Source organism: Paroedura picta, chromosome 3, assembly GCF_049243985.1.
Source record: "Paroedura picta isolate Pp20150507F chromosome 3, Ppicta_v3.0, whole genome shotgun sequence".
Lineage (NCBI taxonomy): Eukaryota > Metazoa > Chordata > Lepidosauria > Squamata > Gekkonidae > Paroedura > Paroedura picta.
The window spans coordinates 160,648,647-160,666,924 of NC_135371.1; the positions used below are offsets into that span (position 1 = coordinate 160,648,647).

The 18,278-nt window shown below is 48.6% G+C and overlaps 2 protein-coding genes across 6 annotated transcripts in view; both read left to right on the forward strand.

Moving 5' to 3' along the window:
• Positions 1-233: 233 nt before the first annotated feature.
• The window catches only part of LOC143833348 (homeobox protein Hox-D3-like), a 146,937-nt gene continuing 128,892 nt past the window's right edge, over positions 234-18,278 (forward strand). The window contains exon 1 of one of the 4 annotated variants that reach the window (XR_013229601.1): positions 234-348. The gene's annotated coding sequence lies outside the window, so the exon portion shown is untranslated. Of the gene's footprint in view, positions 349-2,799; positions 2,877-18,278 lie in introns of those variants that run through there. The other 3 variants (XR_013229611.1, XM_077329056.1, XR_013229606.1) reach the window with 3 other exon arrangements.
• HOXC6 (homeobox C6) lies at positions 10,005-16,388 on the forward strand. Of its 2 annotated transcripts, none has more exons than XM_077329064.1 (2): positions 10,005-14,036; positions 14,977-16,388. In XM_077329064.1, exons 1-2 carry the CDS (start codon positions 13,637-13,639, stop codon positions 15,309-15,311), a joined length of 735 nt encoding a protein of 244 aa, XP_077185179.1. In that variant the 5' UTR covers positions 10,005-13,636; the 3' UTR covers positions 15,312-16,388. The 2 variants fall into 2 exon arrangements, with proteins under 2 accessions (XP_077185179.1, XP_077185180.1); XM_077329065.1 differs by having other exon boundaries at positions 10,006-14,036; positions 15,001-16,388.

Consider the following 18,278-nt stretch of genomic DNA (forward strand, 5'->3'; position numbering starts at 1 on the left):
TCTCTGCACACACCCAACAACACACCCTTCACACACATGTATATATAAGAGAAAGGCGAATTCTGTAAACATGGCGACAGAACACGGCGTTTGCCCTCGTCACACACACACCCACACCCACACACCCACACACACACACACCAAAAAAAAAATGCAACGCATTCTTGGTTGTTTGGAGAAAATTTACAGCTGAGCAATAAAAGTTTACGACTGAATCACAAGTTGGATTGGCCACAGGAAGTCATGTGGACTCCATCCATGAACGTGAACTTTTTATTGTGGTTTCTCTTATGACTCTTTCGCAGTACTCCTTCCTTTAACAGTCCAAGCAGTGCCAGTGAAACGGGGGTACGATGGTATCTGTACATTTTTTTTGTTTCCTTTGATTATGATGAGTAGCATTTTCGGGGGAAGGGGGTGGGCGGGGAGGGATTGGTCTCGGTTCTTTTTCCTTTCTTTCCTTTCCTTGGGGTCGGGGTGGTTGGTGTCTCCGGGCATTTGGGGAATAATGACTTTACGGCTGCGGCTGGGTCGCCTCCTCCTCGGCTGCTTCTCCACCCCTCGGGGCAAAAACGCAACACATCTCCTCGGGAGACGGCCATGGCGAGGGGGAAGGAGGAGCGGGGGATACCTTTGGCTTCTTCTTCTTCTTCTTCTTCTTTTTTTAAGGGATAAGATATGCTTACCCTCAGCTCGCTCCCCTTCCTCCCATGGTCTTTAAAAAAAAATATCCCAGGACTACTTGACGTATGGGTTTGTTTTTCTTTCCTTTTTTTTCCTTTCCTTTTTGGTGGTTGTTGTTGTTTCTCTCTTCTTTTGCAAAATGTTTCTGTGGAGCTGAGCGCAGCGTCAGCGGGACAGAAAGGAGGCAGAGAGAAAAAAAGAAAAGAGAGAGAGAGAGAGAAAGAGGGAGAGAGAGAAAAAAGAGGGAGACAGAGAGAGAGAAAGAGAGAGAGAGAGAGAAAGAGAGAGAGAGAGTCGGGTAAGTGTTCCCTTATTGGCTAAAATGTGTAACTAATGATCCATGGCGCTTGGGTGTTAAAGATAATGATGCATCGTGCTTCGCCGAGGCAGAAGCAGGAGAGGGTGTCGCCCGGTTATGATAGAATATGATCAGGAAGGGATCGGCGCGAATGTGGTTAATTCGCGGGTGGGTGGGGGCGGGAGGGGGGGCGGGAGGGTTTGCTGCTGCCGCTGCCGGTGATGTCACTGCGGTCTGCTGAGTCGGAGACGGGGAGGAAGCCGGCTGCAGACTGCCGCCCCTGTACAATGGTGCAGTGTTGATTGGGGTGGGGAGGGCGGCGGGAGGGCTGGCGAGGAAGGAGGGGGGGAGCAAGAGGAGAAGGCGCCCGCGGGGGTCCACAGCCCGCCGGTTAAAGCCAAGGAGAGCGGCTGGGTCGCGCATGAGCCCGGGCAAAGGTCACTGCATCCAATGTCTAAATATATATAGAGAGAAATATAGTTATATATTTACAAAACGTTTTCTTTTTTTTTTCTTCTTTTTAAAAAAAGAGCAACTTTTCATAAGAGTGCATTGGGTGATTCCAGCACATGCGCAGTGCAGAGCCTCATCCTAGAACGGCGTAGACCCCCGCCCCCGCCCCCCAACCGCCGGCAAGCAAGCAAGCGGGAGGGCCATGTTTAATGAGCAATTTTGGGCCGGCTTCGGTTGTGGTGGATCGGGAGGTGCCTTGGCTTTCCTGCTTCCCCAGCTCGTCTCCCCGTTGCTTCTGCTGGAAGCCTACCCTGGCCCTCTTCAATTTTAAGCTGTTTTTTTTTTTTTTTTTGGTGAAAAAAAAAATCGATCCTCCCCATTTTGGGGAGTGCTTCCCTTTGCCCTTTGCTGTGTGCGACTCACGCCCTGATTCTTCACCCACCCCCCTTTATGTTGTGGGATGAGGCTGCCCCAAAGAACCATGAGGCTGCCTTTGTCATTCTCAGTTCTGTCTGTTATCTCTGTTTTACCCTGTTCTACAACCGAAGGGTGCTTTGCAGAACCATAGAGTTGCCCTGGGGTTTCCGCCTTCCAACAGTGGACAAGTTGGACTGGTCGGCCCATTTTTATCTGCAAACAGTTGTGTCAAATTGATTCTGAATGTTTCCTTCAATGCTTCAGTAAAATGCAATAGATCTTTTTTCCTTCCTTCCTTCCTTCCTTCCTTCCTTCCTTCCTTCCTTCCTTCCTTCCTTCCTTCCTTCCTTCCTTCACACATTAATCTATTAATAACCACGGGCTCATGGAAGGAAAGAGGGTTTAAAAATGTTTTGGCCTCTCTCTCGGCTGCGTGGACTGCAGAGCGTGCTCAGGGCAGCTTTCCAATGACTACAAGCTAATCGAAACACAATAATAACAAAACGAAGGCTGAGACAAGCGCACTGTCAGGAAAAGGGGGTGGGGGGAGGTGGGGGAACAAAGACCGAGGTTCCTTCCTGAATTATTACAAATGGCTTCCCCTTGCCAATATTAATACAATATGTGGAAATGCAAATCTTCGCAACGGCACCCTGTTTGTCTCTCGTTTTAAGGGCCTTCAGCTCGATCCCTTAATGAAATATTTAACACATTCCGCATCCAGGTTTATAAAGGCCTCGCCGCTATTAAATTTGCCACTGAGGATATGGGGTGCGGGGCTTTCCGAAGGGTTACGCTGTTCTAATTGGATTGCTCCGCCGGTTGCTCGGAATGAATGACTATTGTTTATACTGGGAAGGGGGTGGGGGTGGGGGGGGGGGAAAGTGGCAAAAGTGAGCCGTCCTGATCCGGCGGGTTGGCGTTCAGATATCTGATCCAACGCATTCCGGCGGTGCCTGCCATTTGATTCTTGGGGAGACAACATCTCCAGTCAAGCTCCATGGCTTTCTTGTCACTACAGCTGGTAAGTGCTCCGTGGATATGTACGGCTTAAAGATGGATGGACGGGGGATAGACAGACAGGCAGAGAGATGGACGGACAGACGGACAGACAGACAGGCAGACAGGCAGGCTATGTCTCTCGTTCTGATGCCGAGGATCGGATTTCTGGGCCGTGAGGTATGCCCACTGCCTCGCTTCTGCGAGCTGCACCTTTACTCGAGAGTAAATGCCTCGTGACTGCAGCCCTGGAAGATGAAAATGGCTGTTAAGGCCAGTCGGGTCAATGGGTAGGGCTGTTGGCTTTCTCTGGTGTTCCTGTCAGGGTGACGTAACATACTGGCTGGCGAGGACCTGGGCCCGGGGATGCCCCTCGCTATGTGTGCGGGGGGCTCTCGCTGTCGTCTTGCGAGGGTCGTGGTGGGAGAGCTTTTGGTGAGCTGGCCCCAGCGGCAGGGTGGCTGCAATGGTGTGTCTCCGTCCGTTTTCTCTGGGTCGAGCCACGTTTGCTCTGGTGACGGGAGGCGTCTCAGTCGCTCGCCTTTTCCTGCGTTACAGAAGCCTTATTTGTTGCGCGTGTCGTCTGCACACCTCCGCCACAATCTCCTCTCTCTCTCCCTCTCTCTCAAGGGCTAAGGATCGCCCATCCAAACACACCTCGCCATGCATTGATTTTCTCCTTGAAGTGACATATAGCCATCGTTCATACACTCAAAGCATTTGGGTAGATATAGAAGAGGGTAAGAGAGAGAGAGAGAGAGGAAACAAAAGTCCTGATTTATATTCGCTGCGAATTTTTACAGTCCGAACGGAAAGAAAATTCATTGGGCTTCTGTTAGCCGGAAGGGCTCCGTAAGACCAAGGGGTCGCAGGGAACAGGCCCGAAGTCTTATTATTGACATACACCCTCGTGAAAGGGAAGAATTGATGGTTTTGCAACCCAAATTCGATCCTGTTAACTGCCGCTGGAGTTATTTTGCTTTCGCAGGCGGCGGTTAACCCTGAAGTAGCGTCATAAACCTTGCAGTAAATGCGGAACAGCGGAGAACAAAAAAAAACCCAAACGCCCCGCGTTCGACTTGGCAGCGGCAAACATATAAATGTTTATTAAGAGGGGAGTTATGAGACTGCAAACAGCCAAAGCAGTCGGTGCAAAATGCTCGTCAGGACGATAACCGTAACCACGACAATCTGTTTCCTAGCAATAGGCCGGGTGGTTTTTATTCACTCCAAGGCGAGAAGGGGGAAAGGGCGGGGGTCGGAGGAAATAGAATATCATTAGTTAAAGTTTTTAAAAAGCAAACTGAATGCTTTGAAATCATGTGATAAGTCTGTTTCATTCCCCCCGTTGTGGAGGGGGGGGGGAGAGAGGGAGAGAAACGGGAAACATGTGTATGGAGGCACGAGGGACATAATTACAGTTTCCTACAAGAGTGGTCAAACTCGGAACAATTAAGGTTGCGACAGAAAAGCCAGGTTGCGGGGAGAAAGCGAGGATTTGATTGAAAAACAGTCGTCGCCGCCCTCCCCTTTAATTACTGCTGAAAACCTGGGAAGGATATTGACACGCATGTTCAGTTTGCTTTGGCCTTGCTGTTTGTTGTTGTTATTGTTGTTGATGATGATGATGATGATGACGACGACTATTATTATTGTGCCTGGTGGGATTTTGTCCAGTTCAGAGCTCTGAGCCCAGGAGACTGGTCTGGCTTCCTCCCCATTTGAGGCTGGTTGTTGGTTTTAGTGGGAGGTTACTGAAACACGTGCTTAGATGTGCCGGATCGGGGCCCTAGATATTTTAATGAGTAGTCTTATTTATGCTCTTTTAAAAAAAACAAGACCAAAACAAAGTCTCGGCGAATGTCCAAATTAAAAAAAAATAGTCACAGGACGGGAGGCCCTCTTTTCCAAACAGAAAGGCAGCCGAGACTGTGAAGGGACTGCATTTGGGAGCTGAGGGAAATACCCCGTGATTTCATGATTGCAAATGTCATCTCTAAAGCAGAAGTCCGGCATCCCCTCAATGTCTTTGATTCCCCCAGGAGGTTCTGTGAGTCAGAACTGGCCAAAGCTCACAGGGCAATGCAAGCTGGTCTTCTTCGAGGTGTTTTGGCTGCGAGGCCCATTCTGCACAAGTTGGGCGATGCACTTTAGGAATGTAGGAAAATCCAGCTGCAAAACCCACACTGAATGTACATTATCGAACGGGTGTGGAATGGTGTCAACATGGCTTCCCCTCTGCATTTTCCCCTCTGCCTCCAGACGCCACGCGCTGCATTTCCGCCCTCCTCCCCGTCCTTTCGTCTGGCTCTGGGAACCCGTCTGGCTGCCGAGGGCCCTGCAGAAAGCCTGGCTGGAGCTTTGGGGGCCGCTCTGGATTTCCCAGCCATTGCCGCATTGCGTCCAATCATTTGGCGGGACTGGAGCGTGCCCCTTTTGGCAAGGGCCCTCTGGGAGCTCCCCGAGCAGGCCGACGGGAGGAAGGGATCTGCTGGGGGGGGGGGGGAGTCCAGGGCCTCCGACCACTTTCCCGGGCCATTCTATAGTTACTGGCCAGTGAAGAACAGGGCTAAAAGAGAGCAAAATGGGATCGCCGGGGGTTACAAAATCGCGTCTCAGGTTTTCTGGTCAGTTGAGATCTTCTAGTGAACGAGCCTGATTTTCAGGAATTATGGGTGTAGGTCAGTTGTGTGCCTACACAACTGACAAAGTCGTCTGCAAAAAAAAAAAAAAAAAAACCCAGTGAATGCACAAGGTGTGATCTATCTGGACCAACCTCCGTGGGGTTCAAACACCACGAAAGAGCTACTTTTGTGACCCTTACCTATCTTTATGGGACGTTTTGGGCACAGGCCACGCTCAAACTTTCCCATGTCCCAGACAGAACTTAATAGAAACGCAGTCTGATCCTAAACAGGCAGAGGGGCTCCGGTCTCAACGTGTTGGGATTCTTAGCTAGAGGGACCCTCCACCCAGGCAGACCAGGCGGCGGCGTCTCAATCCAAACAGAGCGATTTCTTCCCAGTCCCAAGCCCTGACAAAGTTGTGAGCAAAGTCGGATGGGACTTTGGGCGACTCGAGTCAAAGGCTGTTGGGTTGAGAGTCATTCGAACCTATATTTTATTTATTTATTTATTTATTTAATGGGCCTTATTCCTCCTTGAGGAATTCGTGGACTAACAGTCTGAGAGCATAGATTCAAATGGGTGGCCGTGTTGGTCTGAAGCAGCACAATAATATCAGAGTCCAGTGGCACCTTTAAGACCAACAAAGATTTATTCAGGGCGTGAGCTTTCGAGTGCAAGCGCCCTTCCTCAGACTAAGAACTGACCATCACACCAGTGGGAATATATGAGCAAAAGTTAATCCTGTTACATTAGGAAATTGTGTCACAACATCCAAATTCAGCCTTCGTTCTATTGCCTCTATAGACACGGATTGCTCGGCAAATCGTCCTTCTGGTTTTGCAGGACCGTAGATGTGGGGCGCACAGACCCACTTCATAACCCCCAAGCCTTTTACTGAGAGTGGGAAATCCGACCAATATCCCCCCCCCTTTCCGTCCCCCCACTTTTTAAATTTCACTCTTTTGTTGTTTACTTGTTTTATATACTGCCACCAAGTGACTCAAAGTTGGCAAGCCAGGACTTTTCCAATTTGGTGTCTCACTCCCCCCCCCTTCTTTCGGAGGATGAGGGTGGGTGGAAGACGGGCGGCGGGGGTCGGGGGGGGGGAGAAAGAGTAAGACAAAAATAAGGTTATTTCAGTTCGGGGGTGGGGAAAGGCTAAAGGCCGGAATTGGGCAGACTTTTTACGACTTTCAAAGCTAGGGCGGCCTCCTTCCCTCTGTCCCTTTTGCCGCCGCCTCAACAGCCCCCCTATTAAGGTGCTGGACGGACTTTTTAGGAAGTTTGGCCTCCACAAGCTGTTTGACAGTGAGCAGTTTGAGAGGGTTATCTATCCTTTAGGAATATCTTACTGCCTTCCGCTGCGTCCCCCCCTCCCCCGAAACAATGCAGGGGCTTCGATCCTTTCCAGGGTGAAAGTAATCTAATCGAGTAGAGACTTTCACTGGAAATCCCCCCTCTTACCCCATTCCTGGAGGGCAAAAACTAGTGGTTGAAACCAGTCTCCAAATATTAAACCTTCAGTCCGTTCAAGGCAATACAAAGGGACTCCGTTTTCCCGAAGTGAAAAAAGAGCCTCTTCAAATATATCGTTTAATTCTTTCTAAGCGATCACTTCTTTTAAAAACACACATCATTAAGGCAAATAATATGGTCTCTTGACTTATTGTTTCTTCTCTCTCTCTCTCCGGGTCCCAAGATTAATTTTTCCCTCTCCCCCACCCCCATGTGCAAACAATAAAATAAAATAAGAACTCATAGATAATGACAACCATTTCTCATTGTTGAATTATTCTTCCTGAACGTATTAAAATCGTATTCTTCTTTGTTTAATCTGTTCGCGGGCGTAGTAGTTCCTTATACCCATATTTTATACAGCTCTATATAATACCACGCTTTATAATTTTTAAGCCGGTAGCGATTCGCCATGACAACTCGGCGTGACGTCACGACCGCAACACTCTCGTGAATGTCAAAAGGGAAGGAGGGGAAACCATCGCGGAGCGCGTTTCCGTGCCATAAAACGGAGTCATCCGAGTGAACCATAAAGTTTTCGAAACTGAACATCCTTTTGGTGAAGTTTGCTAGGCCGGTGGGCCATAATAGACATTCCACAGGAGCAAACAAAAAAGAATCCTGCAAGGCTTCGAATCAACCAATAATATTGTGTGTGTTTGTGTGTATGTGTGTGTGTGTATGTGTGTGTGTCCCCTAAACTGTTAGGCCCTGTATAATTTCAAAGCACAAGCTGAATTTTGGAAGGGAAAAAAAAAAAAGCAGAAACCGGCTAAACATTTTTAGACTTTGATTCCCCCCCCCCCCCTCAAGTCTCCAAACTTCACTGCATAAAAACACCTTCACAGTTTCTTGTGGGCGAGGAAATGCTTTAATCGATTTGGAACATGGAGAGCCTGCACTGGGCCGGTTAAAAGCAGAAGGCATTTGGGGCAACCAGACGTAGTTAGGCTGGTGACGTTCCTCCTGCGAGCCCAGGAGATGGTCCGAACCTTGAGGGGGGCCTGAGGAGGAAGCAAGAGATCTGAAATGAGAAGACAAGAGAGAGAAAGAGAGGGAGAAATAAATACGCAGACAAACAAACCTAGGAACGAGGAAACGCACATGGCCCGGCTGGGCCGAGGCATCAGCGACCTATCGATAGGGGAGCGGGCAGGCGGGATCTGCATAGACGGTGGGGGACTTCGGGAAAGGAACTTGAATCCTTATTAGCAGCAGGAAAGCAATCGATTGGAAAGAGCATTAAATGCATTTCTCGTGCTCTCTCCACACACACACCCCCCCCCCCCGCGCCACTTTCAGCCACAATTGTTTGGCCATTTGCAGACTTGTGTTCTGACCATTTCCAGAATCCCCCCCCTTTCCATTTCCCAACGGTGCCCCCATGACTAGGGCAGGGCGTTTAGCAAACTCGACAAAAAGAGATTCGAATTTCGAAATTTACTGGCGAATGAGCCCGCTGGTTACTGCTGGGCTGGCTTTCGAGTAAATGCTCGGATCTTCTGCAGTGTTCAAGGTTACAATTGGGAACCTCGGACTTTTGGGAGGCGCGCGTGGCATTGCGGGAGAGGGTGGATAGGAGAGGGTGGCAAAAGGATTTCTCAAACTACATGGAGTTAGAACTGGTTCTTCTTCTTTTAGCATTATTTTTAATCCCTCCTGTAGCACAGCAGGGCCACGAGAAGTAAACTCGGGCTCCACGTTGCCGTAGAAGCCCGCAGCCGGCTGTAGCTGGTTGGGGGCTCTTTCTCCTTCCAGCCCAGGCTTGTGAGGAAAGTTCCAGGCCGGACCTCAGAAACGGAGTTTACAGGACAGGAGGGGGAAATTGTGGGCCACGACTGGGGTGAGCCATCGCTTGGCACGACTTCGGAGCGTTTCTCTTTTGTCAGCAGAAATGGTTTGTTTAGTCTTCTTAAACTTTCCCGATCTGGAAGGCATTTTTGTCAACAGCCTCGTAATCCCTGTGGCAGCGAAGCTGAGCTTTTTTGAAAAAGGGGGGTGGGTGGGGAAAGGCCCCCTAAAACAGTGAAACCGGCAGTCCGCATGCTGGATATAATCGAGGCATCATGACTGTAATGGAAGGGACCGGTCATAACAAGGCACACAGATCCGCCAGGAGAAATGGGCCGGTGGCGTCCCTCTAAGCCAGCATTCTGAGTTGGCTTTTTTCTCTCCCGCCCCCCCCCCCCCCCGGTTATTTACGGGCCAAAGCAAGGTTTGATTAAGAAGGTTGTTCGGTAGGAGCCGCAGAACTCGAGTGCAAACGCTCTAAATAAATAATTACAAGGCGAGAAGCTCCTGCCTGTAATAAATGTCAAGTCGAAAAAGGCCGAGATAACATATCTAAGGTGAGATCAGCTCAAACGAGGTACGCGCTGCCGTGGAAGGCACCACGTGTATTTACGCAGGACACTTCGGGAAGAGTCACATCCGAGGTTTCGCGTCCTGTTGCGGGGGTGACCTCATCCCAGACTTAATTTGTGATCCGGCTGCCTCGGTTAGACCCTCTTTTTTTCCCCTCGTGTTTTCATAGATAAATACTTTTTAAATTTTTTAAAGGAAGAAGTGAATAGCTTTCTCGCTCGCTTGGGAAACCTATGGCTTTCCTTTGACTCTCACGCACGCCTACGGGTTAACGCGTCCACACGCCACTTCGCCTTTTCCTTGTGCATGCGGTATGCCCATAGGTGCATAACCGGACAGGCTGAAATTCATCGGGTAAACCTGGGCACATAGGGCAGACAGGGGCTGCGTGGGCGTGCAGGAAGTTCTTTGCAATCTATCCACGCGAAACTCTTCCCAACCACAGGGCGAGCTTGACCCAACGCATGAACAGTGGACCCCGGGCAATCTGAGGTGCAGATTTAAACCCAGCCAGACACACAACCTGCATTGATGGACAAGCAGTTTTCTACACCCAGGCAACAGACTGGGCATGAAATTGGGGGAGCATCGTCTGTGTGTCTGTGTGTTTTGGGTGGGTGGGTGGGGGTCCACTTGGGTTCAGACTCCCTCAGCTGATCGCCAACCCCACCTGGCCCCCCAAACCCCTCTCTTTGGAAACAAACAAACAAACAGGCAGGCAAGCAAACAAACAAGTCTGCAGTCTCGATTTTCATAACAAAATCAAAATCGGTCACCGTCTTCCGGAAGGGAGCTGCCAGGCTGTTGAGGGGAGGGGGGGGGGGATACACAAGAATTGCTCGGACTTCCTTTTAGCAATTAGTGGGATAGAAAACACATGTGTTGCGTGTGCATTTTGAAGCCTTTCTTGAAACCAGTTCATCAATTTGCTAATTACAGGAGAGAGAGAGAGAGAGAGGCAGCGAGAGAGAGAGAGAGAATTCTAAGGAGGCATCCCCCCCCCTTAACATCAGTGTGGGGTAAAATCCGGGGTAAAAAACAAAAAGGGAAAGCAGCTTATGAGTCTGGGGATGTTATTGCAGCTTTCTGTGGGCTTTTTAACTGCAGGGGGCAGCGTGGGGGGGGGGGAAGACCCAACTGCTATTAAAGATCTACTGGAGGACTCGGGCATATTTTCACTGCTGTGTAGCAGTTTTAATAAAACATCTGTTCTTGCTTCTGCTGATGAGTTTACATAATTGTTTGCAGACCAATTTAACCAGAAAGAGACCTACACATTCCCCTGCACGTTCCCCCACCCCTCACCCCGAGGTAGACAGGCGAAGAGCACCTCGCCCTGATAGCCTCACAACCTTAACAGTAGATGTATATATTGCAGAGTATCCCAATCCCAGGAAATATCCTTTCGCCAACAGCCCTGGGTGGAAGAATGCAAAGACCTTGTTTGGGGCCACGTCTCCTCCTGCCCCTCCTTTCCCACCCAGCCAAATTTAAAGAGCAGAGCATTCCTATGCTGGGGTGACTTTACGCCAGCTGTGTCTCTTCCCTGTCATCCCCACCAGACTTTTACATCTTCTCTTCTGTTTCGACAAAGTCATAAAAGACTTCCCTTCCTCCACTCCCTTGGTAGTTACACAGGTCGCTCCAAAACAGGACCCGGGCCAAAGATTCCAGACCCTTGGACCAAAACTCTGAAGGCCGGAGACTGGGACAGCGGTGTTTTTTTTTTTTTTTTTTTGTTTAAACTATAACAAACTAGAGAACTCCCCCCCCCCCCCCACACACACCGCACAAAGGCCGGGTTGGCTGTTAATTAATACATTGTTAATTTACACTGCAGGGTCTTGTTGTTGTTGTTGTTGTTGCTGTTAGTCGCTGTCTAGTCTGAATAAAAACAAGCACACAGGCAGATAGGAAAAGGGGATTCTCGAACATTTGTTCCGGGGGCTGGGAAGTGTCCGTGGGGCTCCCAATTCGGGTGGACTGTGCGCCAGAATCCTCCCTAGCCTCCCAGGGCATGCCATTGGTTTTCAGAGCAATTCGAATTGAAATGAGTACCATTGTCTTCTCGATGCCCTGTGTTTGTTTGTCTGTCTGTCTGCCTGTCTCCTGACCTACCGTCTGCGTGTACACATGCCTATATGTAAAGGCATACTGAACTCATTGTTATGTATATCTCTCTGACTGGCTAAGGGGTGGGGGGTCACCTTATGGTGCCTTCCCCCCTCCTAGGAAAGCAGGGGTGTGCGTGTGTGTGAAAGAGAGAGAGAGAGAGAGAGAGAGAGAGAGAGAGAGAGAGAGAGAGCATAGTTTATCTGTCAATAACGCCATGAAGAGCTGAGCAAGGGGAAGAAACGAAAACAAAATCCGACAGAATCTCCCCAAATCTACATCCTAGGAACTGGGCTCCCCATATTCCAGCCTTCAATGGGCACAAGTTTGAATGACAGCTGCTCCAGGAGAGCAGACATCCCCCCCCTCCAGTGGGAGAGCATTTTAGCTCCATAACAAGCGCCATACTTCCTTGCAGTCTTTTCATGTTCTCTCATTAAAAAAAATAATAAAGGGGGATAGAGAGGGAAACTTTATCTCCCCCCCACACACTAACACTCCAGCAATGCTTAATGTTGTACAAGATGAGTCCTCGAGACCCCTTTTTTTGTCAGCTGTAGTCTCGTTTATGGTTTTATGACTACCATTGATTGCTTTGTTGCACAGAGGAAAAAGATAATAAAATCCTTTGGCATCCGGGTTTCTGTTAAAGCAGGGCATGGGGGTGGGGGCGAAGAGGAGATGTGTTCCCCCTTCATTCACAACTCAAATCTGCTGTGCTCCCCACCCACCCCCCAGCAGAGGAATCCGAAAAGCATTGATTCATCACGAGCCAAACCCATTGAGAAATGCTCTTCATTCTGCCGGGTCTTCGTCAGATGGCATTTCATATACACAAATCCCTATCTTTAAAAGCACAACACAAAACAAAAGTCCTCGCCCAAGTACCTGGGAAATAAGGCCAAGGTTTCCTTGCCCTAATTGAATTTTTCAGTAGCCAGGCAGGGAAATGCTGAAGGAGCCTGTCTTGTATTTACAGATCAGCAGGTATATTTTACATGGAAGGGACAATTTATGGTGCTGGATTGAAATTAAAATTAGATTTGCTGTCTTCGTTTCAATTAGTGCGTCGGCGCAAATCCATGCAGGAGGAGAATATAATCCCCCCTTTAATCTAACGAAACATCAGCGACAGTGATCTGGAGCCATAAATAGTGGGTGGGTGGTGTGTGTGTGGGGGTCGTTTTTAGGGTTTTGTTTTGAGGGGGGGCAAAAGTAAACACGACTTGCTCTTTCGAACACCCTCCATTGCAAATGGATAACATGAGCTTTCAGGGCTGATCATGTTGGACATAAACATTCAACCAGAAATTTCCAAACTCTCTGGGGGGAAAAAATTACTAGGAGATTTAAAACAAAACAGTCAGAATATGTTAAAAGAGAAGATTTCAGGTGATCTCAGAATGTTGTGGCTGGGTAGAAGAGAGAGGGGGGCGCGAGGGAGGGAAGAAGGCTACAAAGTTCTTAAAATCGTGAAGTCCAGAAATGCCTAAAACACACACACAAGCACAGCCTTTGGCCAGTTGTCATCCTGTTCCCATTCCCTCCTTTCAAGATGGTCCTGGAAGGAACACAAGCACTTGATTCCGCATTTATTGACCAACAGTAAATTAGTGGAGGGAAAGAGAATTTATGGTTTAATATTTTATGCACACTTGAGATTTATGGCTATAATTTCTGGGCTATTTGGGTAGCTAGATATTAAGCAAGCCCTGGGAGGTGGGAGAAACCAAATAGCCTGATCGCTACAATCATTTAATTTTTAAAAAGTAAAAGTATACTTGAATGGTGATATATATTAAAAAAAAAGAAAGTCTCTTTCTTTCTCCCTTTCTTTCTTAAGTGTGCCCCTCCCTCCTCCCCCCTCTCCCCCTCGAACCATACTTACTCTTCCTTCCCCCCCTCTTCTTCTAAACCATCTTATATTTAGAATTTCGAGACTTACTTTCAATGCATACTTAGTTTCAACTGGGGAATCAACACAAGCAAAAGCAATTTTTCCGTGTCTTGACATCTAGCTTCCTATTGGCTGACAACGGGTCAGCTGACTTTGTCATTTTGTCTGTCCTGGAGTGGAGCCGTCCCTATAACAATCTAGTTCAGACTACAAACTGGAGACAGAAATAAATATTAAAGAAATCATACAGCCAGGTATAGGGGGGAAGATATGAATTCCTATTTCACAAACCCGTCGTTGTCCTGCCACCTCACCAGTGGTCAAGAAGTGCTACCCAACGTGGCTCTCAATTCCACTGCCTATGACCCTGTAAGGCATTTTTCAACTTATGGAGCCGCCGTGGCTCAAAACAGGATCTATTCATCTCCTTTCTATTCACCGCAAGATAACGTTGTCTTTAGCTCCAGTCGAGGACCCTATGATTACGGATCTAATGCCTTTTATCAAGAAAAAGACATGCTTTCTAGCTGCAGGCAAAATTCTATGGGACACAATACACAAACTTCCATTGCACAGGATTTTACAGGGGATCAAAACAGGAGCGCATCCCAGGAACAGAAAACTAGCATTCAGATATACCCGTGGATGCAGCGCATGAACTCCCACAGTGGTAAGTTTTACAGCTTGCAGAGATAAATTAAATAAACTGAACCATCTTTACGACCGTCTCCCTAGCAGAACAGCCTCAGCTACTTTTTATGGCCCCATAAAAACAATAATATAGCTTCCTCACAGTTGCCGCTACAGGCCTTTTATTTGTTAAGTTGTTGCAAGCAAATATGGCTTGTTATGCTCTTTCTAATTAAAAGACTTTGAGAGTGTAAAATATCTATAATAAAGTGCATTCGGCTTTGATATATATATATTTTTTTCTTAGGACAGGGGTGTGTGGAATTGAAGGACAGTCTTGAGATGTTTCTTTCTGTGTGTGTGTGTATATATATATATATATATATAAATATATATGGTCCAGTGTAAGTCTGTATGTTGTGTCCCATATCTATGTATATATATACACACATACCCCATGTATATATCCCTGATAGGTGAGCAAGGGCATTTTTATGAAGGGGGAGGGAAAAAATGCAAAATGTCCAATAACAGGTTTGGGAAAATGGGGATTTATGGAGTCACTTCTCTTCCTCCTGGATGAGAAGGAGTGTCTCTTCTTAGTAATTAAAGCCACGTTGGAGTAAAGATCTAATTGGATTTTTTTTCAAAGTTTGGAAGAAATAATTAAAGCCAAGACATCCTGAATCTTTGCAAATAAGATGGGGAAGAGGCTTTCAATTAAACGCCAGCCCCCTCCCCTCCCTCTCTCCCTGGGCTGCCGGCTTTTAATGGGCAGCAGGGCTAAGGAACAGAATTAGATTTTGGGTTGGGGGGGGAGTGTCGGTAGATGACAATGAAGACAGAGCATTGAGGGATGGGGTTTGGGGCTAGACGAGATACTTCCATCCCCCCCCCCCCGCCTTCCCCTTGTTTTTATGTATTTACTGTGGGTGATGATTTTGGGGAAGAGACGTCTATCCGTCGCTCATGGTTTTTAGTCTGTTTGGTTTCCGAATCCGTAGGGGTCGGCTATGGAGCGGATCGGAGGAGGGGGCGTCAGATCTACTCCCGCTACCAGACCCTGGAGCTGGAGAAGGAATTCCATTTCAACCGCTACTTGACGCGGCGGAGGCGGATCGAGATCGCCAACGCGCTGTGCCTAACGGAGCGCCAGATCAAGATCTGGTTCCAAAACCGGAGGATGAAGTGGAAAAAAGAGAGCAACTTGAGTTCCACCCTGGCGGGGGGAGGCGGCGCTGGAGCGGCCGCGGATAGCTTGGGGGCCAAGGAGGAGAAGCGAGAAGAAACAGAGGAAGAGAAGCCAAAGGAATGAGCCGTGGACGGCGCGGCCAGCCTTCGCTCCCCTTCCCCGCCCCTCCAAACGCACACACGGTCCCCCTTTCCTCCGCCACCCCGAGCCCCACGGGGTCGGTCTCCTTCCGTGCCATTCCGCCGAAGGCTTTGGGCGACGCCGGGAGAGCGAGAGACGAATGTGGGGAGCCAGGAAAGCTCCCTTGCCCTCTCCCCTCCCCCCGCCCGCCCCCCAGCCCTAGCCCTGATGCCCCCTACTTCGTACGCCAGGTCCCAAACCCTCGTCGCCTTCTTGCCCGGAAAATCCACCGAGCCCTCTACCCTCCAGCCCCACCCACCTCTTCGCCTGACCCCCCCAGCCTATTTATCTACCTTTGCATACGGACTGTATTGAATGCAACAACCCTCCAACCCAGCCCCCCCCCTCTCCCCACCCCGCGCCTACCCCACCAGCCCTCCATTCCTCCTTCTAAGGCAGAAGCCGAGCTTACAAAGAGGCAGGGCGCCCTTTAGGGTCGCTTCTTGGCCGCACTGGAAACCAACCCTGCCAGTATGAACTCTATGCAGTTTTGCTCCCCAAAACAATGGTTATCCTTGGGGTGGTGGGCACCATTGAATCTCCTAGCCCTGAGAGAGAGAGAGAGAGAGAGAAAGAGAGAGAGAGAGAGAGAGAGAGAGAGAGAGAGAGAGAGAGAGAGAGAGAAAAGAGACTTTCCTTCATTAACTTTCCCCCCTTCCAAGCCTCTTAAGCGATGTCTACCTAAATATAGCAAATTTTTTTTTGTTGTTGTTCCTTTCCAGAGTAAACTAATTGTATTTAAACACTACCTGGGCTCATGATGCATAAACTACCAAGCTGTGACCGTTTCTGTGTGGATATTTTTAGCTGTCTTTGTGGTCTCTTGTATTTATATTTCTGTTTAGCACTGTAACGTTCAAACCGTATCAAGTGAAAGGCGTTAGAGCAAGTAGGGAGACGATAAGAATAATAATTAATTGATTTCATTCTTGTGTTAACGCTCTCTAACATCATGTATAAAGGTCACGTCCAGAGGACTATGGTTGAGTATTTAATAAAAACTGGATATTATTTTTAAAATGGACTGGGTGGCTTTTGAAATTTTATGGGGGAAACCCCCCCCCCTCTACTCCCAGTTGGAAGCGCGGGGCGCGAGAACCTGCCCTCTCTGCCAGACGCCTGGATCCTTCGTCGCCTTTCCCCTACCAGCTTGGCCCTGTTTACTCAGAAGTAAATTCCAGTGAGTTCAGCGGAGCTTAGGATCCTTCTCTGCGCCTCTCCTCTCTGTTCGTGTTTGTGTGTGCCTGTGTCTAGTGGGTGCGTAAACACGCCAAAAGGCGGAGAGACCCTTACTATGCCCTTACTGTGCTCTGAAAATTGCCTTGAGAAACCTGTTTTCATTCCTTCTGGCGTTCTGGGTTCAAACAGCCTCGGCGGAAGGTCTCCCTTCATGATCGCCGAGGTCAAACGTTTCTTTTACATTGTATTATAGCAATAACAACAAAAACAGTTTTCTCCAACTCCCCTAGTCTTCCCCACATTATCCTGGGGTCTAAAATAGGAAGCTGGCAGACTTTTGAGCCGTATTTTGGAGTCACAAACAGGGCTGGGGGGAAGAAATCTTTTTTCCCTTGTGTGTGGGGGTAGATGCTTTAAAAAAAAAGTTCACTTGGCAATTAATACCCTCTTGTGCAATTGTACCCATTCAAGCTGCATTGTGGCGCTGGGTCAGGAATTGTCCCGCGCCTTCTGTTTAGCTCACGGGCACCTTATAAACAGACAACCCATTTGAAAGCGAAATCTTGGGATCTGAGCATCACCCACTGGCTTGGGAACCCGGGCTACTTCTTGAGATGTTGCATGACACCACCGAGGCTTCCACCAAATTAAACAAAAGACCAGGGAGAATCCACGCAGTTTGTTGATTCCTCGACTCTGTCTCTCCCAAGCCCTTCCTGTTTGTCTTGGGGTGTGTATGGACCACTAGACATGTTGTATTCTGTGCGTGTGTATTTGTGGGTCTGTCCGAGGGTGGGGGAGGGAGAGAAAGTCCCTGTTTCTTTCTTCTTTCCGGCCTGGGAGAGAACTACATTTTAAAATTAGGCTCCAATGTGTAAAGTAAATATTCCTTTTTCTCTATACAGGCACAAAAACACACATCCCTGTCCTCCATATTAAACATTTTGACGACAGGCCTGGCCAAAAAACAAAACAAAAAAAAAAGAGTGGGGGAAAAAAGATTATAGAAAGGCCTCTAAAAGTGTGCAAGAGCTTTAAGAGGTCAGATTGGAGCGAGGGTTAAAATCCCAGGCACATACAAACCCTACTCGAACCCTATCTACAAACCGGAGCAGAAGTAAGGGGATCCCTCGGTCCCTCCAAGGTTTAAAGCCCTACAGTTAAAGGGAAAGAAATCCTGCTCGAGCCTTTTCCTAAACGCCCAGAAGGAAGGGATTTTATTCCTCTAGACTCGCCCAGTAAAGCCACTCTGGCGTTTGAAGGGAGCAAGGGAAATATGAACCCATACCTATATCTGTGTTATCCCCCCCCAAAAAAGGGGGGGAGCTTTATAAACAGGCTTCTCACGTGCCTACATACAGAGCACATACACGAGAGACAAGGTGTGTGTTTATTTGATTCACCCACAGCACAAAAGTTGATTTATGTTCGGCCGTTTTGATTCACCACCGCCATTGGATACCCACCCACACGCACACGCAGCCACACAGATATCAACACGGCTCACCAGACCCTTCACAGCCAGATCGGAAGATTAATCTAGCCCGGACTTCCATCTGCTGCGTAGGGTTGATCAAATATGCACGCACGCATGTAAAGCGAGCGCTGCACATGCATGCCCACCAGCCACACGATCTGGACACACGTGAAGCCGACGGCGAGCATTGCCCGTGCTGCAGCCCATGTCTACGTCCATACGGACTCTCCCTCTCCACCCAAGAGGATTCGAAC

What these genes read in the sequence shown, in the direction of transcription:
- HOXC6 (XM_077329064.1), top strand. Translation starts at nt 13,637, where the DNA reads ATGAATTCCTATTTCACAAACCCGTCGTTGTCCTGCCACCTCACCAGT. An exon ending in GCGCATGAACTCCCACAGTG is followed by an intron (nt 14,037 to 14,976) that starts GTAAGTTTTACA and finishes CATGGTTTTTAG; the next exon opens with TCTGTTTGGTTTCCGAATCC.